The sequence below is a fragment of the Oncorhynchus nerka genome, linkage group LG9b (assembly GCF_034236695.1).
Source record: "Oncorhynchus nerka isolate Pitt River linkage group LG9b, Oner_Uvic_2.0, whole genome shotgun sequence".
NCBI classification, from domain to species: Eukaryota; Metazoa; Chordata; class Actinopteri; order Salmoniformes; family Salmonidae; genus Oncorhynchus; species Oncorhynchus nerka.
The window spans coordinates 34,572,306-34,598,135 of record NC_088424.1 but is presented as its reverse complement, the minus strand read 5'-3'; the positions used below and the strand labels follow the sequence as shown (position 1 = coordinate 34,598,135).

The window sequence follows — 25,830 nt, the reverse complement described above, 5'->3', positions numbered from 1 at the left end:
GAGTCATTAAAACTAGTTTACATACACTTAGGTTGGAGTCATTAAAACTAGTTTACATACACTTAGGTTGGAGTCATTAAAACTAGTTTACATACACTTAGGTTGGAGTCATTAAAACTAGTTTACATACACTTAGGTTGGAGTCATTAAAACTAGTTTACATACATTTAGGTTGGAGTCGTTAAAACAAGTTTACATACACTTAGTTTGGAGTCATTAAAACTAGTTTACCTACACTTAGGTTGGAGTCATTAAAACTAGTTTACATACACTTAGGTTGGAGTCATTAAAACTAGTTTACATACACTTAGGTTGGAGTCATTAAAACTAGTTTACATACACTTAGGTTGGAGTCATTAAAACTAGTTTACATACACTTAGGTTGGAGTCATTAAAACTAGTTTACATACACTTAGGTTGGAGTCATTAAAACTAGTTTACATACACTTAGGTTGGAGTCATTAAAACTAGTTTACATACACTTAGGTTGGAGTCATTAAAACTAGTTTACATACACTTAGGTTGGAGTCATTAAAACTAGTTTACATACACTTAGGTTGGAGTCATTAAAACTAGTTTACATACACTTAGGTTGGAGTCATTAAAACTAGTTTACATACACTTAGGTTGGAGTCATTAAAACTAGTTTACATACACTTAGGTTGGAGTCATTAAAACTAGTTTACATACACTTAGGTTGGAGTCATTAAAACTAGTTTACATACACTTAGGTTGGAGTCATTAAAACTAGTTTACATACACTTAGGTTGGAGTCATTAAAACTAGTTTACATACACTTAGGTTGGAGTCATTAAAACTAGTTTACATACACTTAGGTTGGAGTCATTAAAACTAGTTTACATACACTTAGGTTGGAGTCATTCAAACTAGTTTACATACACTTAGGTTGGAGTCATTAAAACTAGTTTACATACACTTAGGTTGGAGTCATTAAAACTAGTTTACCTACACTTAGGTTGGAGTCATTAAAACTAGTTTACATACACTTAGGTTGGAATCATTAAAACTAGTTTACATACACTTAGGTTGGAGTCATTAAAACTAGTTTACATACACTTAGGTTGGAGTCATTAAAACTAGTTTACCTACACTTAGGTTGGAGTCATTAAAACTAGTTTACATACACTTAGATTGGAGTCATTAAAACTAGTTTACATACACTTAGGTTGGAGTCATTAAAACTAGTTTACATACACTTAGGTTGGAGTCATTAAAACTAGTTTACATACACTTAGGTTGGAGTCATTAAAACTAGTTTACATACACTTAGGTTGAGTCATTAAAACTAGTTTACATACACTTAGGTTGGAGTCATTAAAACTAGTTTACATACACTTAGGTTGGAGTCATTAAAACTAGTTTACATACACTTAGGTTGGAGTCATTAAAACTAGTTTACATACACTTAGGTTGGAGTCATTAAAACTAGTTTACATACACTTAGGTTGGAGTCATTAAAACTAGTTTACATACACTTAGGTTGGAGTCATTAAAACTAGTTTACATACACTTAGGTTGGAGTCATTAAAACTAGTTTACATACACTTAGGTTGGAGTCATTAAAACTAGTTTACATACACTTAGGTTGGAGTCATTAAAACTAGTTTACATACACTTAGGTTGGAGTCATTAAAACTAGTTTACATACACTTAGGTTGGAGTCATTAAAACTAGTTTACATACACTTAGGTTGGAGTCATTAAAACTAGTTTACATACACTTAGGTTGGAGTCATTAAAACTAGTTTACATACACTTAGGTTGGAGTCATTAAAACTAGTTTACATACACTTAGGTTGGAGTCATTAAAACTAGTTTACATACACTTAGGTTGGAGTCATTAAAACTAGTTTACATACACTTAGGTTGGAGTCATTAAAACTAGTTTACATACACTTAGGTTGGAGTCATTCAAACTAGTTTACATACACTTAGGTTGGAGTCATTAAAACTAGTTTACATACACTTAGGTTGGAGTCATTAAAACTAGTTTACATACACTTAGGTTGGAGTCATTAAAACTAGTTTACATACACTTAGGTTGGAGTCATTCAAACTAGTTTACATACACTTAGGTTGGAGTCATTAAAACTAGTTTACATACACTTAGGTTGGAGTCATTAAAACTAGTTTACATACACTTAGGTTGGAGTCATTAAAACTAGTTTACATACACTTAGGTTGGAGTCATTAAAACTAGTTTACATACACTTAGGTTGGAGTCATTAAAACTAGTTTACATACACTTAGGTTGGAGTCATTAAAACTAGTTTACATACACTTAGGTTGGAGTCATTAAAACTAGTTTACATACACTTAGGTTGGAGTCATTAAAACTAGTTTACATACACTTAGGTTGGAGTCATTAAAACTAGTTTACATACACTTAGGTTGGAGTCATTAAAACTAGTTTACATACACTTAGGTTGGAGTCATTAAAACTAGTTTACATACACTTAGGTTGGAGTCATTAAAACTAGTTTACATACATTTAGGTTGGAGTCATTAAAACAAGTTTACATACACTTAGTTTGGAGTCATTAAAACTAGTTTACCTACACTTAGGTTGGAGTCATTAAAACTAGTTTACATACACTTAGGTTGGAGTCATTAAAACTAGTTTACATACACTTAGGTTGGAGTCATTAAAACTAGTTTACATACACTTAGGTTGGAGTCATTAAAACTAGTTTACATACACTTAGGTTGGAGTCATTAAAACTAGTTTACATACACTTAGGTTGGAGTCATTAAAACTAGTTTACATACACTTAGGTTGGAGTCATTAAAACTAGTTTACATACACTTAGGTTGGAGTCATTAAAACTAGTTTACATACACTTAGCTTGGAGTCATTAAAACTAGTTTACATACACTTAGGTTGGAGTCATTAAAACTAGTTTACATACACTTAGGTTGGAGTCATTAAAACTAGTTTACATACACTTAGTTTGGAGTCATTCAAACTAGTTTACATACACTTAGGTTGGAGTCATTCAAACTAGTTTACATACACTTAGGTTGGAGTCATTAAAACTAGTTTACATACACTTAGGTTGGAGTCATTAAAACTAGTTTACATACACTTAGGTTGGAGTCATTAAAACTAGTTTACATACACTTAGATTGGAGTCATTAAAACTAGTTTACATACACTTAGGTTGGAGTCATTAAAACTAGTTTACATACACTTAGGTTGGAGTCATTAAAACTAGTTTAAATACACTTAGGTTGGAGTCATTAAAACTAGTTTACCTACACTTAGGTTGGAGTCATTAAAACTAGTTTACATACACTTAGGTTGGAGTCATTAAAACTAGTTTACATACACTTAGGTTGGAGTCATTAAAACTAGTTTACATACACTTAGGTTGAGTCATTAAAACTACTTTACATACACTTAGGTTGGAGTCATTAAAACTAGTTTACATACACTTAGGTTGGAGTCATTAAAACTACTTTACATACACTTAGGTTGGAGTCATTAAAACTAGTTTACATACACTTAGGTTGGAGTCATTAAAACTAGTTTACCTACACTTAGGTTGGAGTCATTAAAACTAGTTTACATACACTTAGGTTGGAGTCATTAAAACTAGTTTACCTACACTTAGGTTGGAGTCATTAAAACTAGTTTACATACACTTAGGTTGGAGTCATTAAAACTACTTTACATACACTTAGGTTGGAGTCATTAAAACTAGTTTACATACACTTAGGTTGGAGTCATTAAAACTAGTTTACATACACTTAGGTTGGAGTCATTAAAACTAGTTTACATACACTTAGGTTGAGTCATTAAAACTAGTTTACATACACTTAGGTTGGAGTCATTAAAACTAGTTTACATACACTTAGGTTGGAGTCATTAAAACTAGTTTACATACACTTAGGTTGGAGTCATTAAAACTAGTTTACATACACTTAGGTTGGAGTCATTAAAACTAGTTTACATACACTTAGGTTGGAGTCATTAAAACTAGTTTACATACACTTAGGTTGAGTCATTAAAACTAGTTTACATACACTTAGGTTGGAGTCATTAAAACTAGTTTACATACACTTAGGTTGGAGTCATTAAAACTAGTTTACATACATTTAGGTTGGAGTCATTAAAACAAGTTTACATACACTTAGTTTGGAGTCATTAAAACTAGTTTACCTACACTTAGGTTGGAGTCATTAAAACTAGTTTACATACACTTAGGTTGGAGTCATTAAAACTAGTTTACATACACTTAGGTTGAGTCATTAAAACTAGTTTACATACACTTAGGTTGGAGTCATTAAAACTACTTTACATACACTTAGGTTGGAGTCATTAAAACTAGTTTACATACACTTAGGTTGGAGTCATTAAAACTAGTTTACATACACTTAGGTTGGAGTCATTAAAACTAGTTTACATACACTTAGGTTGGAGTCATTAAAACTAGTTTACATACACTTAGGTTGGAGTCATTAAAACTAGTTTACATACACTTAGGTTGGAGTCATTAAAACTAGTTTACATACACTTAGGTTGGAGTCATTAAAACTAGTTTACATACACTTAGGTTGAGTCATTAAAACTAGTTTACATACATTTAGGTTGGAGTCATTAAAACAAGTTTACATACACTTAGTTTGGAGTCATTAAAACTAGTTTACCTACACTTAGGTTGAGTCATTAAAACTAGTTTACATACACTTAGGTTGGAGTCATTAAAACTAGTTTACATACACTTAGGTTGGAGTCATTAAAACTAGTTTACATACACTTAGGTTGGAGTCATTAAAACTAGTTTACATACACTTAGGTTGGAGTCATTAAAACTAGTTTACATACACTTAGGTTGGAGTCATTAAAACTAGTTTACATACACTTAGGTTGGAGTCATTAAAACTAGTTTACATACACTTAGGTTGGAGTCATTAAAACTAGTTTACATACACTTAGCTTGGAGTCATTAAAACTAGTTTACATACACTTAGGTTGGAGTCATTAAAACTAGTTTACATACACTTAGGTTGGAGTCATTAAAACTAGTTTACATACACTTAGTTTGGAGTCATTCAAACTAGTTTACATACACTTAGGTTGGAGTCATTCAAACTAGTTTACATACACTTAGGTTGGAGTCATTAAAACTAGTTTACATACACTTAGGTTGGAGTCATTAAAACTAGTTTACATACACTTAGGTTGGAGTCATTAAAACTAGTTTACATACACTTAGATTGGAGTCATTAAAACTAGTTTACATACACTTAGGTTGGAGTCATTAAAACTAGTTTACATACACTTAGGTTGGAGTCATTAAAACTAGTTTAAATACACTTAGGTTGGAGTCATTAAAACTAGTTTACCTACACTTAGGTTGGAGTCATTAAAACTAGTTTACATACACTTAGGTTGGAGTCATTAAAACTAGTTTACATACACTTAGGTTGGAGTCATTAAAACTAGTTTACATACACTTAGGTTGGAGTCATTAAAACTACTTTACATACACTTAGGTTGGAGTCATTAAAACTAGTTTACATACACTTAGGTTGAGTCATTAAAACTAGTTTACATACACTTAGGTTGGAGTCATTAAAACTAGTTTACATACACTTAGGTTGGAGTCATTAAAACTAGTTTACCTACACTTAGGTTGGAGTCATTAAAACTAGTTTACATACACTTAGGTTGGAGTCATTAAAACTAGTTTACATACACTTAGGTTGGAGTCATTAAAACTAGTTTACCTACACTTAGGTTGGAGTCATTAAAACTAGTTTACATACACTTAGGTTGGAGTCATTAAAACTACTTTACATACACTTAGGTTGGAGTCATTAAAACTAGTTTACATACACTTAGGTTGGAGTCATTAAAACTACTTTACATACACTTAGGTTGGAGTCATTAAAACTAGTTTACATACACTTAGGTTGGAGTCATTAAAACTAGTTTACATACACTTAGGTTGGAGTCATTAAAACTAGTTTACATACACTTAGGTTGGAGTCATTAAAACTAGTTTACCTACACTTAGGTTGGAGTCATTAAAACTAGTTTACATACACTTAGGTTGGAGTCATTAAAACTAGTTTACATACACTTAGGTTGGAGTCATTAAAACTAGTTTACCTACACTTAGGTTGGAGTCATTAAAACTAGTTTACATACACTTAGGTTGGAGTCATTAAAACTACTTTACATACACTTAGGTTGGAGTCATTAAAACTAGTTTACATACACTTAGGTTGGAGTCATTAAAACTAGTTTACATACACTTAGGTTGGAGTAATTAAAACTAGTTTACATACACTTAGGTTGGAGTCATTAAAACTAGTTTACATACACTTAGGTTGGAGTCATTAAAACTAGTTTACATACACTTAGGTTGGAGTCATTAAAACTAGTTTACATACACTTAGGTTGGAGTCATTAAAACTAGTTTACATACACTTAGGTTGGAGTCATTAAAACTAGTTTACATACACTTAGGTTGGAGTCATTAAAACTAGTTTACATACACTTAGGTTGGAGTCATTAAAACTAGTTTACATACACTTAGGTTGGAGTCATTAAAACTAGTTTACATACACTTAGGTTGGAGTCATTAAAACTAGTTTACATACACTTAGGTTGGAGTCATTAAAACTAGTTTACATACATTTAGGTTGGAGTCATTAAAACAAGTTTACATACACTTAGTTTGGAGTCATTAAAACTAGTTTACCTACACTTAGGTTGGAGTCATTAAAACTAGTTTACATACACTTAGGTTGGAGTCATTAAAACTAGTTTACATACACTTAGGTTGGAGTCATTAAAACTAGTTTACATACACTTAGGTTGGAGTCATTAAAACTACTTTACATACACTTAGGTTGGAGTCATTAAAACTAGTTTACATACACTTAGGTTGGAGTCATTAAAACAAGTTTACATACACTTAGTTTGGAGTCATTAAAACTAGTTTACCTACACTTAGGTTGGAGTCATTAAAACTAGTTTACATACACTTAGGTTGGAGTCATTAAAACTAGTTTACATACACTTAGGTTGGAGTCATTAAAACTAGTTTACATACACTTAGGTTGGAGTCATTAAGACTAGTTTACATACACTTAGGTTGGAGTCATTAAGACTAGTTTACATACACTTAGGTTGGAGTCATTAAAACTAGTTTACATACACTTAGGTTGGAGTCATTAAAACTAGTTTACATACACTTAGGTTGGAGTCATTAAAACTAGTTTACATACACTTAGGTTGGAGTCATTAAAACTAGTTTACATACACTTAGGTTGGAGTCATTAAAACTAGTTTACATACACTTAGGTTGGAGTCATTAAAACTAGTTTACCTACACTTAGGTTGGAGTCATTAAAACTAGTTTACATACACTTAGGTTGAGTCATTAAAACTAGTTTACATACACTTAGGTTGGAGTCATTAAAACTAGTTTACATACACTTAGGTTGGAGTCATTAAAACTAGTTTACATACACTTAGGTTGGAGTCATTAAAACAAGTTTACATACACTTAGGTTGGAGTCATTAAAACTAGTTTACATACACTTAGGTTGGAGTCATTAAAACTAGTTTACATACACTTAGGTTGGAGTCATTAAAACTAGTTTACATACACTTAGGTTGGAGTCATTAAAACTAGTTTACCTACACTTAGGTTGGAGTCATTAAAACTAGTTTACATACACTTAGGTTGGAGTCATTAAAACTAGTTTACCTACACTTAGGTTGGAGTCATTAAAACTAGTTTACCTACACTTAGGTTGGAGTCATTAAAACTAGTTTACATACACTTAGGTTGGAGTCATTAAAACTAGTTTACATACACTTAGGTTGGAGTCATTAAAACTAGTTTACATACACTTAGGTTGGAGTCATTAAAACAAGTTTACATACACTTAGTTTGGAGTCATTAAAACTAGTTTACCTACACTTAGGTTGGAGTCATTAAAACTAGTTTACATACACTTAGGTTGGAGTCATTAAAACTAGTTTACATACACTTAGGTTGGAGTCATTAAAACTAGTTTACATACACTTAGGTTGGAGTCATTAAAACTAGTTTACATACACTTAGGTTGGAGTCATTAAAACTCGTTGTTCAACCACTCCACACATTTCTTGTTAACAAACAATAGTTTTAGCAAGTCGGTGAGGACGTCTACTTTGTGCATGGCACAAGTCATTTTCCCAACAATTATTTACAGACAGATTATTTAATTTATAATTCAAAGCATCACAATTCCAGTGGGACAGAAATTTACAAAGACTAAGTTGATTGTGCCTTTGGGGCTGCAGGGGAGCCTAGTGGTTAGCGCATTGGACTAGTAACTGAAAGGTTGCAAGTTTGAATCCCGAGCTGACCAAATACAAATCTGTCATTCTGCTCCTGAACAATGTAGTTAACCCACTGTTCCCAGGCTGTCTTTGAACATAAGAAGTTGTTCTTTACTTACTTGCCTAGTAAAATAAAAATGAAACAGCTTGGAAAATTCCAGAAGATTATGTCATGGCTTTAGAAGCTTCTGATAGGCTAATTGACATAATTTGAGTCAATTGGAGGCGTACCTATGGATGTATTTCAAGACCTACCTTCAAACTCAGTGTCTCTGCTTAACATCATGGTAGAAAACACCCAATACCTAAAAAAGTGTAGACCTCCACAATTCTGGTTCATCCTTGGAGCAACGCCTGATGGTGCCATGTTCATCTGTACAAACAATAGTACGCAAGTGTAAACACCATGGGACCACGCAGCCGTCACACCGCTCAGGAAGGAGACGCCTTCTGTCTCCTAAAGATGAACGTACTTTGGAGCAAAAAGTGCAAATCAATCCCAGAACAACAGCAGAGAAGCTTGTGAAGATGCCGGAGGAAACCGGGACAAAAGTATCTATATCCACAGTAAAACGAGTCCTATATCGATATAAACTGAAAGGCCGCTCAGCAAGGAAGAAGCCACTGCTCCAAAACCGCCATAAAAAAGCCAGACTACGGTTTGCAACTGCACATGAGGACAAAGATCGTACTTTTTGGAGAAATGTCCTCTGGTCTGATGGAACAAAAATAGAACTGTTTGGCCATGATGACCATCGTTATGTTTGGAGGAAAAAGGGGGATGCTTGCAAGCTAAAGAACACCATCCCAGCCATGAAGCACGGGGGTGGCAGCAGCATGTTGTGGGGGTGCTTTGCTGCAGGAGGGACTGATGCACTTCACAAAATAAATGGCATCATGGGGAAGGGAAATTATGCTGATATATATTGAAGCCACATCTCAAGACCTCAGTCAGGAAGTTAAAGCTTGGTCGCAAATGGGTCTTCCAAATGGACAATGACCCCAAGCATACTTCCAAAGTTGTGGCGAAATGGCTTAAGGACAACAAAGTCAAGGTATTGGAGAGGCCATCACAAAGCCCTGACCTCAATACCATAGAACGTTTTGGGGCAGAACTGAAAAAGTGTGTGCGAGCAAGGAGGCCCACAAACCTGAATCAGTTACACCAGCTCTGCCGGGAGGAATGGGCCAAAATTCACACAACATATTGTGGAAAGCTTGTGGAAGGCTACCTGAAACATTTGACCCTGTCACTACTTCGGCCGAAGTTGGTCCCTCCCCTTGTTCGGGCGGCGTTTGGCGGTCGACGTCACTGGTTTTCTAGTCACCACCGATCCACGTTTCATTTTCCATTTGTTTTGTCTTCATTGTACACACCTGGTTTCCATTCCATAATCATTGTTCCACTCTTTAACCCTCTGGTTTCCCCCTTGATTTTGTGCCTGTTTGTTATTGTCAAGTTGTCTCGTTTTGTGAACTGGATTATTTTGTCTCCTTCATGGAATATTGTTTTTAAGTAAAGTTCCGGTATTACTCATCTCTGTGTCCTGAGCCTGACTCCGCCTTACCAGCATCACCTAGACATTTGACAGAAACACGCACCCGACCTAATGGAGTCAGCAGGTGCACACAGCCCTCCTATACCTGTGGAGGACAGCGTCCAGCAGCACGTCACTATGTTGCGAAGTCTCGGCACAGCCATGGATCACGTGCTGCAAACCATGGAGCGATGGGAGAGAGGGGGTTTTCCAGCAACCCCATCATCATCACCCCAGCTCCCACAACAAGCCACACCGCTGTCCACCCCTCCTTCACCTAAACCCAGTGGGATTCGGCTCGAGCTCCCGAGGGAATATGATGGGATGGCTGCTGGGTGCCAGAGGTTCCTAGTCCAGCTGGAGCTATACCTGGCAACCGTACACCCGGCTCCTTCGGGACGCGAGGGTGTGAACGCCCTCATCTCCTGTGTATCTGGGAAAGCGCTTGAATTGGGCCAACGCCGTCTGGGGAAAGGAAGGAGCGACGTTGGACAACTATGAGGATTTCACCCGCCGCTTCCGGGCGGTTTTCGATCTGAAGGAAGAGCGGCGGGGGAACGCTTGTTTCATCTTAGACAGAGGATGAGGAGCACACAAGACTTTGCCCTGATCGACCACTACAGGTGTAGTCTACGCAAGGACGTTCATTGGGAGCTAGCCTGCAGAGACACCACCCTTACATTTGACCAGCTGGTGGACCTATCCATCCGGCTGGATAACCTGTTGGCCTCCCGTGGACGTCCGGATCGGGGTCCGTCAGTTCCATCCCCCAGCACCTCCGATCCGATACCTATGGAGCTAGGAGGTGCTGCTCTGAGGGGGACCGGAGGGGGGGCATTCCCTGCACCACCTGTGGCCGCAGAGTACACACTGCTGGTCATTGCTGGGGAGGTTCTGCAGGGAGTCGAGGTAGCAGCCAGGGCACTGTTGGATCATCCCAGGTGAGTAGGCACCCAACTCATCCAGAGCTCCCTGTTACTCACATGCTTGTGTTCATATAATTTCCTGAGTTTTCCCTGCATTCCCAGTATAAGGCGCTAGTAGATTCAGGCGCAGCTGGGAACTTTATTGATCGTTCATTTGCACATAGTTTAGGGATCCCTACTGTTCCTGTTGATATGCCCTTCCCTGTGCACGCCTTACATAGTCGGACATTAGGGTCAGGGCTGATTAGGGAGACCACCGCTCCCTTATGCATGATAACGCAGGAGGGTCATAAGGAGAGAATTAGTCTCTTCCTTATTGATTCTCCTGCAGTTCCCGTGGTGCTGGGCCTACCCTCGTTGGCCTATCATGGCCCCACTACTTCGTGGCAACAGAGGGCTCTCAAGGGATGGTCACGTAAGTGCTCGGGGAGGTGTGTAGGTGTTTCCATAGGTGCAACTACGGTGGAAAGTCCAAACCAGGTCTCCACCCTGCACATCCCCTCTGAATATGCCGATTTGGCTCTCGCCTTCTGTAAGACAAAGGCGACTCAACTACCAGCCCATCAACGGGGGGATTGTGCGATACATCTCCTGGTAGACGCAGCACTTCCCAGGAGTCACTTGTATCCTCTGTTACAGGAGGAGACGGCGGCTATGGAAACATATGTCTCCGAATTTCTGGGGCAGGGATACATTCGGCCTTCTACTTCACCTGTCTCCTCGAGTTTCTTTTTTGTGAAGAAGAAGGATGGAGGCTTACGCCGGTGTATTGACTATCGAGGTCAATTGACTATGACTATGTCATGCCGTACGGGTTGATGAATGCTCCCGCAGTCTTCATTGACATTCTGATATACTCCGCTACACGCGCCGAGCATCTGTCCCTGGTCTGCAGGGTGCTTGGTCGACTGTTGGAGTATGACTTGTACGTCAAGGCTGAGAAATTTCTGTTCTTCCAACAGACCGTCTCTTTCCTAGGGTACCGCCTTTCCGCATCAGGGGTGGAGATGGAAAATGACCGCAACTCAGTCGTGCGTAATTGGCCGACTCCAACCATGGTAAAGGAGGTGCATAGGTTGTTAGGGTTTGAACCCTCGCCAGGCAGGGTGGGCTATGTTTTTCACCCTTTTTGTTTTCACCCTATCCTCTACATACCAGGTTCCCAGAACGCTAAGGCAGACGCACTTTGCCGGATGTATGACACAGAGGAGCAGTCCACGGATCCCACTACCATACTTCCGGCTTCTTGCCTGGTGGCACCGGTGGTGTGGGAGGTGGATGCGGACATCGAGCGGGCATTACGTACAGAGCCCGTCCAGTTGGATGTCTGTACGTTCCATCTGCTGTCCGCGACCGTTTGATCTATTGGGCCCACACGTCACCCTCCTCTGGTCATCCTGCCATTGGTCGGACAGTGCGCTGTGTTGGTGGGAAGTACTGGTGGTCTACCCTGGCTAAGGACGTGAGGGTTTATGTTTCCTCCTGCTCTGTGTGCGCCCAGTGCAAGGCACCTAGATACCTGCCCCGAGGGAAATTACAACCCCTACCTGTTCCACAACGGCCATGGTCACACCTATCAGTGAATATCTTGACGGATCTTCCTCCGTCACAAGGAAACACCACGATCCTGGTCGTTGTGGATCGGTTTTCTAAGTCCTTCCGTCTCCTTCCTTTGCCCGGACTCCCTACGGTCCTACAGACTGTGGAGGCCCTGTTCACCCACGTCTTCCGGCACTATGGGGTGCCTGAGGATATAGTTTCTGATCGGGGTCCCCAGTTCACGTTCAGGGTTTGAAGGGCATTTATGGAATGTCTGGGGGTTTCGGTCAGCCTCACCTCAGGTTTTCATTCCGAGAGTAACGGGCAGGTGGAGAGAATTTAAAAAAACATTTTTACCCCGTTTTCTCCCCAATTTCATGGTATCCAATTGTTTTAGTAGCTACTATCTTGTCTCATCGCTACAACTCCCGTACGGGCTCGGGAGAGACGAAGGTTGAAAGTCATGCGTCCTCCGATACACAACCCAACCAAGCCGCAATGCTTCTTAACACAGCGTGCATCCAACCCAGAAGCCAGCCACACCAATGTGTCGGAGGAAACACCATGCACCTGGCAACCTTGGTTAGCGCGCACTGCGCCCGGCCCGCCACAGGAGTCGCTGGTGCGCGATGAGACAAGGACATCCCTACCGGCCAACCCCTCCCTAACCTGGGCGACGCTAGGCCAATTGTGCGTTGCCCCACGGACCTCCAGGTCGCGACCGGTTAAGACAGAGCCTGGGCGCGAACGCAGAGTGTCTGATGGCACAGCTGGCGCTGCAGTACAGCACCCTTAAACCAGTTAAGGCTAGGCAGAATACTGCCCCCTTTGGAGGAATTGCGTGCCCATAGTAAACTGAAAGAAAATCTGTCCAAAATTGCTAATATATGCATATAATAATTATTATGGGATAGAAAACACTCTAAAGCTTCTACAACTGTTTGAATTATGTCTGTAAGTATAGCAGAACTCACAGGGCAGGCAATCTCCCAAACTATTTTTGGGAGCCTCAAACTTGGGGCAACTTTGACGTCATCGCCCCCACCCTTCCCAACCAGCTATGGATCTGGAGACACTTTCTATGTCTTCCACTAGATGTCCTCATTCAGTACAGCGTTTAATTGTGCAAATCCCGCGTGTTTTGAGCCTTTGGTAGGCAAAAGACTGAGTGTCGCGAGAAAATTCAATGTTACGAGAGCGCGCTTTATGGAGACACGTTCCTTTGTTCCAGATCGCCTGCCAAGAAGCACGTTCGTCCGAGAGATTAGATAATAGTTTTGTACGTTTAGAACATCCTAAAGTTTGATTCTGCACTTAGTTTGACCAGTTTAGTCGACATATAATATGTAATTTTGAAGTTTTGATGCGCAACTGTTCGTGACCAGAAGTCATTTTTGGTAGTATTTCAGCTGGAACTTGCACCATTTGCTAATACAAAGACACACAAATTGAAACCAAACGATGTTTTGGGTAAGTATGACTTCTTCCACTACATTATGATCGAAGACTATCAAAGGTAAGGGAATATTTATGTTGTAATTTTGTGTTTCTGTTGACTCCAACATAGCGGAGAAATATTGCTTATGTCTGAGCGTCTGACCTTAGTGCCCTAGGGGAACGTGGTAGCGTGAACAAGTTTTAACCACTGCACCACCCGGGAGGCCCAGGCGGGGAGAATTAACCAGGATGTGGGAAGGTATCTGCGGTCCTATTGCCAAGACTGGCCGATGGAGTGGGCGGCTTTCATCCCCTGGGTAAGGATGGCCCAGAACTCACTCCGCTACTCCTCCACTAACCTATCTCCTTTCCAATGCGTACTAGGTTATCAGCCGGTTCTGGCACCGTGGCATCAGAGCCAGATCGAAGCACCTGCAGGGGATGAGTGGTTTCGGTGCTCGGAGGAGACAAGGGACGCTGCCCATGTGCACCTGCAACGGGCCATCTGGTGGCAGAAGGAGAGCGCCGACCGCCACCGCAGTGAGGCCCCGGTGTTCGCGCCGGGGGACCGGGTCTGGCTCTCGACCCTCCACCTGCCCCTCCACCTGCCCTGCCAGAAGCTGGGTCCGCGGTTTGTGGGGCCATTCAACGTCCTGAGGAGACTGAACAAGGTTTGTTATAGATTACAGCTCCCCCTGATTACCGTATTAACCCCTTGTTCCATGTGTCTTTCCTCAGGCCGGTATTATTTCGGAATCATTACTGTGATAATATTTCAAAAGCAGAATGGATAAGGAATGGATCCTGCACTTGAAGATATTTGAATACAGTCCATGTTTCTTGTCGGAGCCATGTTTATTTCCTGGTAAGTAGAAATTGTATTCAGTTTATTGTGAAATTGTTGCACAAACTCACCAAATCCTGACTGACTTTGATAGGGTCCTTGAACACGGTCCACACCACAGCCTCGTTGCAGTTTGGAGTGGTCAGGGATCCAAGGTAACGGTAGTATTTAGTGCGGTCCACCCCTTCCAGGAGCTCATCCAATGAAAAAGCATCATGAGTAATGTTTATATACTCATCTGGAGGAAGAGAGAAATAAAACATATACCAAAATAATATGGTACTGAAATGGAACAAGAAAAATACAAATGTTGAATTCAAAGAGAAAAATTAAACCCAAATCCTCTTCCAAACTTTATTTCGAGGAAGTAGTTCTTGATCAAATCAGAACCAGTTAAATCTCTCCTCTCACCTTTTAGTGTGATGTTGGCCAAGTATGATGTCAGAGTATTCCAGGCTGCTGGTGAACCAGTCACATTACTCGGCATGGCCTTTATGGAACAAGATTGACTTTATAAACAAAAACAGCAATAAAACACTGAAATGCCCAATCTACAGTGGAAAAATGGATGCCATTTCTAGGAAGGTTAAACCATCCACTCGCCTTTATGAAGAAGCCAAGAACAGCGAGTCCCGTGTCGTCTGCAACGGCCGCGGTCGTATTGCCATTGAGCGACGACTTGGCATTTACTATGTGCATCTGAAAGGTGAAGCATAACAGATGATCTATAAAAGTTATCTGAATCGATTGGAAAATTAAAATATTGGAATGATACATTTAAAAAGGTAGACTACAATCTGCCATACTTACAGCTGTTCAAAAGAAATGTCATTTAATGATATATATATGCTCCGATTCTTGAGGAAAGGAATGTATAAATGCCTCATGAGCTCAGTACAACAGTGGACTTTTGCACCATTTATTAATTTGAGAGAGGTTACATTTCCCCACCTGTCAGATTTATAGTAAACCAAGTGGCAGGGATGCAGTTTGGCTGGAGGGGAATAATTCAGACTGGACTAAGGCTAAATGAAGACCTTGACATTGGTCCATTGCAGTGTGGTATATGTGCATCGGTATGAGAAGTGTCACCCCATGTGACATGGGCTACATTCAGAATCTCAACCCTTCTCCCGAAGTGCACGCATACACTCTTCCCTGCATGATTTTAAAAGGAATGGATTAGTGTTTGGAATATGGTGGAAATTCCTTCCAGCCATGCTTTCACAAATCCAAGAAGTGGGAGTGTGGAAGGGAGGGGGCATATTTCTGGAGAAGGTTAGAGAATCAGAACGCAGCAATGTTGTGTTGAACCTTTCCATACCTCCATGGGGTAGCGGGTTCCATCCACTGTGTGCTCCGACCCAGGTACTGAGGTACCATTCCCCCAGTGGAGGTGAAACTGCAGGCTGTCATAGGCCTCAGACAGTGCCCCACCTGTAACCTGGACACCACTCGTGAGCGTCACTTTGACTGGAAGAAAGAGAGGAGGAACAATAGGAGAGGAATTGGTTACATTTCGAAAATGAAGGTTCCTGGTTTAGTACATACATTTTCCTCAAGTGGGACTTTGTGTGCATGGATTGAGAAAGCAAGGCATCCATCCATTCTCCTCACCAGTTTTGCCAGTGTTCTTGATCTTGTTCATTGTGGAGTTGTCTCCGTATTTAGTGAAAGTGAAGGCAGTCAGGGTTTCATCGCCCACTGCTGATGCAGAGACGATGTTGATGGGAGACTGACGGGATCCATTGCAATGTTCAGTGACAATGGCAGACCAAGTGGTGTCATCTTAACGTGGAATCAATCATACCATGGTGTCAATGTACCATCGTTTTATAAGGGTCATATAATATGCTAATACATCAATTCTCTAGTCTATTATCCACTGCTATCGCAATCACTTCAATTTGTGAGTAGAAATTACACTGTAATCAGTGGGTAAAATCAATACTTACCACAACTAGGATCATGGTAACACCACACTGTTACAATTGAAGAAGGGAAAAAGTTATGCAGAGTCACAACATTGATAGAAGAGTCACAGTCCAACAAAATAATAGAATAATCACTTACAACCGCCTGCAGCACCGTATGTAGTGGGGACAAAGAGTGTCGCAACGATAACCACAAGTCGATTCATCTGAAAGCGAGGTATAGGAAATTATGAATAGAGAGACCACTATGCACCGACCGACTTTGGAAGAGCCATGGATGTTGAAATGTGGTTAAAATTTGGTCAGTCCGCCCTGGCCTTGATTTCAACATCCCACAAACTTAGATTTTTAGTTGACGATTTTATCTAGAGCAACTTAGTCAGGTAATTCAACTAAGGTAGATAAACAACCACATTTCATAGTCATAGCGAGTAGGGGTGTTAACCCGATGTCCTGGCTACAGATGTAGGATCTTAATTTGACCCAGTTTGCGACAGCAGGAAAATAATCCTGCAGCAACAGGAAATGTGAATTATAATGTGGATTATTGCGTTATTTAATATTTTTTTATCATCATCATCATAATCCATAAATGATCAACTTGGCCCCATTTCCATCATTGCTATGTAATTATCCCTCTCATTCCTAATTGGCATATATCACTCCTCACTTATCCACCTGATAGCTGATATGTGTTGAGCGTTCTGGCACAAGTGGTTGCCTGCATCATCCATGTGGGTACTACAAATTGGTGGTGGATGAGGTGAGCGCTTTAAGCATCCAGAAAGGAGCTATATAAATGCAATTCATTAAAATGATTTTGTTATTATAGCAAGTAAAACGTTTCTATAATCTTTTACTGAGAATGTTTTTGTAGTTGAAATGTTCGGTTGGTTCTGATGCTTTTGAAAAAAGCTAACATAAGTGCAAGTGACAGATGGGAGCAATTATAAATATTTCATAGTGCAATCGTATTTTTAAATATTTTTTTACATGACTGGAGACCCCAACCCCACACTCTATACAATTCATACCTTGGTTAATTACTAGGCAGCCTGAAAACAAACAAATAATGTATTAGCCAGGCCAAATAAATGAGATGGGCACCACTTAAAACATGTTGGGCTCTATTTTCGTCTCACGGTAAAGAGGCGCAAGTGTCAAACGGACATTATAGTTTGCAATTTCGTTAAGTAAAGACTTGCACACTGGCATTTTCCATTCTGAACGCCAGGTACGGAAATTTAGCTGTCTAACATCAGCTCACTTGTGCTGAGGGAGAGGGGTGGCAATATTTGAGGTGTGTCCTTTTAAACTGACACAAAGGTGCCATTTTCATACAGCACTAATGGGAAGTTAAGACCCACAAAAAGCCGGTATTAACCGTACCGCAGTTCATAATACCGAGGTAAAGACAGATTCAAGTTGGATATTCAACTCATATTCACCTGTAGTTTTCCTTACATCCACAAACAGCACTGAGGGACCGTCAAAATAGTGACAAATCAAAATGTTCACATTTCGATAGCTCTTAAAAACCTCTTAGGGATAAGTGAGACGTCTGCGTCCCCCCTAGCCAACAGGAAATGGAAATGCGCAACGCCAAATGCTAATAGTACTCGCTAAAACTCAAACTTTCATTAAAACACACATGCAAGGTACTGAATTAAAGCTACACTCGTTATGAATCTAGCCAACAAGTCAGATTTTTAAAATGCTTTTCGGCGAAAGCATGAGAAGCTATTATCTGATAGCATGCAACACCCCGAAATACCTGAAGGGGACGTAAACAAAAGAATTAGCATAGCCAGCGCTACACAAAACACAGAAATAAAATATAAAACATTCATTACCTTTGACGAGCTTCTTTGTTGGCACTCCTATATGTCCCATAAACATCACTATTGGGTCTTTTTTTTCTCGATTAAATCGGTCCATATATACCCAAAATATCCATCTATGAAAACTGTGTGATCCAGAAAAAAACACAGTTTCAAAACGCAACGTCATTTTTTTAAATTAAAAAAGTTGCCTATAAACTTTCACAAAACACTTCAAAATGCTTTTGTAATCCAACTTTAGGTATTAGTAAACGTTAATAATCTATCAAATTGATCACGGGGCGATGTGTATTCAATAGCTCAACGTCTTCAAATCATGGTCGGAAATCTCTCTTCCAAAACATCCTGTCGTACACCGGATGGTATGGGGTCTTTCTTCTTCGTTTGACCAAGGAACAACCCCCAGGCAATTGCCAAGACTGGCGACATCGTGTGGAAGCTGTAGGACTTGTAATCTCGGAGCCATGTATTTTGCTGTGCCATAGACAATACATGCAAGTGGCGCATTGATATTTTTTCCACTTTTTGGTGATCAGTTTTCCTTGGGCTTTTCGACTAAACACACGTTCTGTTATAGTCACAGCCGTGATTTAACCAGTTTTAGAAACGTCAGCGTGTTTTCTATCCACACATACTAATCATATGCATATACTATATTCCTGGCATGAGTAGCAGGACGCTGAAATGTTGCGCGATTTTTAACAGAATGTTTGAAAAAGTAAGCCATAGCCCTAAGAGGTAAACCATTACTCCTAAAACGTTTAAAACGGGTTCCAGCTAACCCGATGGCATAGACACACATTGCACACACTTTTTTTCGGTTTACATCTCAAACTATTTTAAATTATTTATTTACATTTTTTCAAACAGAAATTTGCATCCTGTAGCTCTAACTCCAAAAAGTTTTGGGACACTGTAAAGTCCATGGAGAATAAGAGCACCTCCTCCCACCTGCCCACTGCACTGAGGCTAGGTAACACTGTCACCACCGATAAATCCACGATAATCGAGAATTTCAATAAGCATTTCTCTACGGCTGGCCATGCTTTCCTCCTGGCTACCCCAACCCCGAAAAACAGCTTGGCACCCCCCGCAGCTACTTGCCCAAGCCTCCCCAGCTCCTCCTTCACCCAAATCCATATAGCAGATGTTCTGAAAGAGCTGCAAAACCTGGACCCGTACAAATCAGCTGGGCTAGACAATCTGGACCCTCTCTTTCTAAAACTATCTTTGTTGCAATATTTGTTGTTTGTTGCAACCCCTATTACCAGTCTGTTCAACCTCTCTTTCGTATCGCCTGAGATCCCTAAAGATTGAATAGCTGCCGCGGTCATCCCCCTCTTCAAAGTGGGTGACACTCTAGACCCAAACGGTTATAGAGCTTTATCCATCCTGCTCTGCCTTTCTAAAGTCTTTGAAAACCAAGTTAATAAACAGATCACTGACCATTTAGAATCCCACCGTACCTTCTCCGCTGTGCAGTCCGGTTTCCGAGCTGGTCACGGATGCACCTCAGCCACGCTCAAGCTACTAAACGATATCATAACCACAATCAATAAAAGACAGTACTGTGCAGCCGTCTTCATCGACCTTGCCAAGGCTTTCGACTCTGTCAATCACCATATTCTTATCGGCAGACTCAGTAGCATCGTTTTTTCGGATGACTGCCTTGCCTGGTTCACCAATTACTTTGCAGACAGAGTTCAGTGTGTCAAATCGGAGGGCATGCTGTCCGGTCCTCTGGCAGTCTCTATGGGGGTGCCACAGCGTTCAATCCTCGGGCCGACTCTTTTCTCTGTATATATCAATGATGTTGCTCTTGCTGCGGGCGATTCCCTGATCCACCTCTACGCAGACGACACCATTCTATATACTTCCGGCCCGTCCTTGGACACTGTGCTATCTAACCTCCAAACGAGCTTCAATGCCATTACAACACTCCTTCCGTGTCCTCAAACTGCTCTTAAAAGCTAGTAAAACCAAATGCATGCTTTTAAACCGTTCGCTGCCCGCACCCGCCCGCCTGACTAGCATCACTACTCTGGACGATTCTGACTTAGAATATGTGGACAACTACAAATGCCTAGGTGTCTGGCTAGACTGTAATCTCTCCTTCCAGACTCATATTAAACATCTCCAATCCAAATGTAAATCTAGAATTGGCTTCCTATTTCGCAACAAAGCCTCCTTCACTCACACCGCCAAACATACCCTCGTAAAACTGACTATCCTACCGATCCTCTACTTCGGCGATGTCATTTACAAAATAGCTTCCAATACTCTACTCAGCAAACTGGATGCAGTCTATCACAGTGCCATCCGTTTTGTCACCAAAGCCCCTTATTCCACCCACCACTGCGACCTGTATGCTCTAGTTGGCTGGCCCTCGCTACATACTCGTGGCCAGACCGACTGGCTCCAGGTCATCTATAAGTCTACGCTAAGTAAAGCTCCGCCTTATCTCAGCTCACTGGTCACGATAACAATACCCACCCAGGTACATCTCACTGCTCATCCCCAAAGACAACACCTCCTTTGGCCACCTTTCCTTCCAGTTCTCTTCTGACAATGACTGGAACGAATTGGAAAAATTGCTGAAGCTGGAGACTTATATTTCCCTAACTACCTTTAAACATCAGCTATCTGAGCAGCTAACCGATCGCTGCAGCTGTACATAGCCCATCTGTAAATAGCCCACCCAATCTACCTACCTCATCCTCATTTTATTTACTTTTCTGCTCTTTTGCACACCAGCATTTCTACTTGTACATCATCATCTGCTATTTATCACTCCAGTGCTAAACTGTAGTTACTTCGCTATTTATTGGCCTATTTATTGCCTTACCTCCTCACGCCATTTGCACACACTGTATATAGACTTTATTTTTTGTATTTTTTATTTTGTGTTATTGACTGTATGCCTGTTTATTCCATGTGTAATTCTGTTTTGTTGTTGTATCGCACTGCTTTGCTTTATCTTGGCCAGGTCGCAGTTGTAAATGAGAACTTATTCTCAACTAGCTTACCTAATTAAATTAAATTAAAATAAACACCTCAAACAAGGTTCATAATGTACACTCAGTGGGCCTACACATTGGACATCCTTTTTTTGTCCATTTGCATCTCATGAGATTTTGCTTTTTTTTTTTAAGATTACAATTTCAATAGCTCCTTAGTCTTATTACCTACAACCCTCAAGCTACGTTCAGAATATCCACTGAGTAGCCGTATATGTAGCACAACCTTTTGTTTGTCCATTTCCATCTCAAACGATTTACATTGATTTTCAATGTTTTTCAATATTTCTAATTTCAAAAGGTCCTTGGTCATGTGACCTACTGACCTCAAACAAGTTTCAGAATGTACACTCGGTGGGACTACACATTGCACACCCTTTAGTTTGTCCATTTTCATCTCACATGTTTTAGATTAATTTTGCAAACATTTGAATTTCAATAGCTCCTCGGTCATGTGACCTACTGACCTTAAACAAGGTTCAGAATGTCCACTGACTACCCTTCTATATTGCACACTTTTTAGTTTGTCCATTTTCATCTCACAAGATTTTACATTAATTTTTCAAACATTCTCATTTCAAAAGCTTCTTGGTCATGTGACCTACATGTGACCTACTGGACTCAACCAAGGTTCTATATTGTACACCCTTTAGTTTGTCAAATTTAATCTCACTCATACATTCATTTTTTAAACCTTTTACATTTCAATAGTTCCCTGGTCATGTGACCTACAACCCTCAAACTACTTTCAGAATATCAACTGACAAGCCTTTTAGATGCTAGTCCATTTTGGTTAGTCCATTTTAATCTCACACGATTTTACATTAATTGCCTGCTCTGTTCCCCTGAAGGACAGTGTCACTCACACACCTATTAATTTGGGCCTCTAGCCAGGCCCCCATTGACCTGGTGACCTCTGACTCCAGAACTCTAGGCCTACACTCCCTGCCTGCCTGCTCTCTCCCTGGGCCTGAGAACATATAGCTTACTCCCTGGAACTACAGACCTCCAGGCCTACACACCTACTCTCCCTAACCGGTTGACAACCCGGTCGACACCGGTCAACATCTCACTGGGCATCACCCATCCTCACATCCCGACCGGGCCTCAGCCATCTCCATAACCTTGCCCACCAGGCGAAACGGGGCAACCAAACTTAAGCACCCCTCCCCAGACACTAAGACGTCTATATTTCCGCTGTCAGGAACCACATGCACCTGGTAACCTGAAACATGCTCGGTGCACCTGGTAACCCGAAACAGTCTCTGTGCACCTGGTGACCCACCACACGGGAGCCTAGAGTGAGGCTGTCACTGCAGTACCTGGTTTGAAACCAGGCTGCATCACATCCGTCCATGAATGTGAGTCCCACAGGGCTGCGCACAATTGGCCCAGCATCATACGGGTTTGGCCAGGGTAGGCTGTCATTGTAAATAAGAATTTGTTCTTAACTGACTTACCAAGTTAAATAAAGGTCAAATTAAATTTTTAAAATGAAATCCCCACTCCAACCTCCATGGCGCCTGTGTTCGGCCACCCCTGCTCAGACTCTGAGTGCCCCCCATATTGAAGCAATGCAGTTAGAACAATGTGGACTACAAACATGTTCAACATATTTTTCAAATATGAGGAAGGCAATTTAAGAACTAGGCTATAACGGACTAACATTCAAATTGAAGTCGATGACAATGCAATACAAACAATACAATAAGTAATTGGAAGAAACCACATATTTAGCCATGGAGCATGTAATGATTGGCCAGCCAGTGACGGACCAAGCCTCGACACACACACAACTTGTTTATTCATAAAAACCCAGACCTTTCACGCCACTGCCAGCATCTGCGTCCATAAAATAAAAATAGCACACATACAGTATACAGTGGGGCAAAAAGTATTTAGTCAGTCACCAATTGTGCAAGTTCTCCCACTTAAAAGATTAGAGGCTTGTAATTTTCATCATAGGTACACTTCAACTATGACAGACAAAATGAGGGAAAAAATCCAGAAAATCACATTGAGGATTTTTAAAGAATTTATTTGCAAATTATGGTGGAAAATAAGTATTTGGTCACCTACAAACAAGCAAGATTTCTGGCTCTCACAGACCTGTAACTTTTTCTTTAAGAGGCTCCTCTGTCCTCCACTCGTTACCTGTATTAATAGCACCCATTTGTACTTGTTATCAGTATAAAAGACACCTGTCCACAACCTCAAACAGTCACACTCCAAACTCCACTATGGCCAAGACCAAAGAGCTGTCAAAGAACACCAGAAACAAAAAATTGTAGACCTGCACCAGGCTGGGAAGACTGAATCTGCAATAGGTAAGCAGCTTGGTTTGAACAAAATCAACTGTGGGAGCAATTATCCCTCGATCTGGGGCTCCACGCAAGATCTCGCCCCGTGGGGTCAAAATGATCACAAGGACGGTGAGCAAAAATCCCAGAACCACACGGGGGGACCTAGTGAATGACCTGCAGAGAGCTGGGACCAAAGTAACAAAGCCTACCATCAGTAACACACTACGCCGCCAGGGACTCAAATCCTGAAGTGCCAGACGTGTCCCCCTGCTTAAGCCAGTACATGTCCAGGCCCGTCTGAAGTTTGCTAGAGAGCATTTGGTTGATCCAGAAGAAGATTTGGAGAATGTCATATGGTCAGATGAAACTCAAATCGTCATGTTTGGAGGACAAAGAATGCTGAGTTGCATCCAAAGAAAACCATACCTACTGTGAAGCATGGTGGTGGAAACATCATGCTTTGGGGCTGTTTTTCTGCAAAGGGACCAGGACGACTGATCCGTGTAAAGGCAAGAATGAATGGGGCCATGTATCGTGAGATTTTGAGTGAAAACCTCCTTCCATCAGCAAGGGCATTGAAGATGAAACGTGGCTGGGTCTTTCAGCATGACAATGATCCCAAACACACCGCCCGGGCAACGAAGGAGTGGCTTCGTAAGAAGCATTTCAAGATCCTGGAGTGGCCTAGCCAGTCTCCAGATCTCAACCCCATAGAAAATCTTTGGAGGGAGTTGAAAGTCTGTGTTGCCCAGCAACAGCCCCAAAACATCACTGCTCTAGAGGAGATCTGCATGGAGGAATGGGCCAAAATACCAGCAACAGTGTGTGAAAAGCCTTGTGAAGACTTACAGAAAACGTTTGACCTCTGTCATTGCCAACAACGGGTATATAACAAAGTATTGAGATAAACTTTTGTTATTGACCAAATACTTATTTTCCACCATCATTTGCAAATAAATTCATTAAAAATCCTACAATGTGATTTTCCAGATTTTTTTTTCTCATTTTGTCTGTCATAGTTGAAGTGTACCTATGATGAAAATTGCAGGCCTCTCTCATCTTTTTAAGTGGGAGAACTTGCACAATTGGTGGCTGACTAAATACTTTTTTGCCCCACTGTATCTGACACACCCCCAAACCTACTGTATAGCCCTACCGCCAGCGCTTAGATTTACCATTGCGTTAGTTTTGTTAAAATAGAACCCATCATATCTTAAAAGCAGGGCATATTGTGGCATCAATGTCTGTTTGCATCAATGCCAGAATGATCTTACCTTGAAGCCACACCTGTCTTCACCTGTCCGTCCTGTGCGCTCAGCCTCCCATCCTTCCTCTTTTTATTCAGTCGCACACCTCAACTAGCTAAACTAAACACGCCTCCTTTGATCACCTTGGGGGGGGGGTGTATGTTGAGGCTTCTTTCACCTGGGCTAACTTTAGAGCAGTAGGCCTACAGTAAAAAAAAAGAAAGACAGAAAGACTAACTGGAACCTTAATTGTAAATAGTCCTCATGGCAGCACAACCAGTCAACCTAAACAAAGTGGCATGATTCAACAGTAGGCTATTTGGTCTAGTTCATCATAGTGTTTTAAACAATACAACAAAATACATCCACAATGCACTTTATTTGCAACCTGACATAGAAACAAATTCCATAGATTAATATAGATGAAGGGAATATCTTCATACCCCTTGACTCCCTACTGGATAAAAGCATGTTTGCTCTCTTCAGAAGAAAAACTGTCCAGCTTCAAAGGAAGCAATCTTTCCTCCGTTCCTCTCTTTTTCTATTGAGAAGAAAATAACATGTTGTTAATTCTTCTTTCTCATTATGCTGAGAATGTTCCACAGCCAAGATACTATCCTACTATGCAAAATAACCACCGGACAACCACACTCTTCAAGCTGTAAGAAACATGGTTCTCAGAACATTAGGTGCTAGCTGGGTTGTCTCTCCACCTTTTCCATTACAACCTACACCACTCACTGATATAAACTGTGGGGAGAATTGAAATAACACATTGAAATAGAAAAGAGGAAACCCAGGCAGACACCATTATGTGCCAAGTGAATCAATCATCCC

The 25,830-nt window shown here is 40.8% G+C and overlaps 1 protein-coding gene across 2 annotated transcripts in view; it reads right to left on the bottom strand.

Annotated features, from left to right (window-relative positions):
• Nucleotides 1-25,116, bottom strand: part of LOC115127641 (carbonic anhydrase 4-like) — a 34,842-nt gene extending 9,726 nt beyond the window's left edge. Inside the window, exons 1-8 of one of the 2 annotated variants that reach the window (XM_065013592.1) lie at nt 25,021-25,116; nt 16,725-16,791; nt 16,607-16,633; nt 16,269-16,439; nt 15,976-16,124; nt 15,255-15,350; nt 15,063-15,141; nt 14,723-14,889 (exon numbers count right to left, since the gene is read on the bottom strand). In XM_065013592.1, coding sequence (XP_064869664.1) covers nt 14,723-14,889; nt 15,063-15,141; nt 15,255-15,350; nt 15,976-16,124; nt 16,269-16,439; nt 16,607-16,633; nt 16,725-16,791 — 756 coding nt within the window. In that variant the 5' untranslated portion in view covers nt 25,021-25,116. Of the gene's footprint in view, nt 1-14,722; nt 14,890-15,062; nt 15,142-15,254; nt 15,351-15,975; nt 16,125-16,268; nt 16,440-16,606; nt 16,634-16,724; nt 16,792-18,438; nt 18,464-25,020 lie in introns of those variants that run through there. The other variant, XM_065013593.1, reaches the window with a different exon arrangement.
• Between the last annotated feature and the right edge of the window lie 714 nt (nt 25,117-25,830).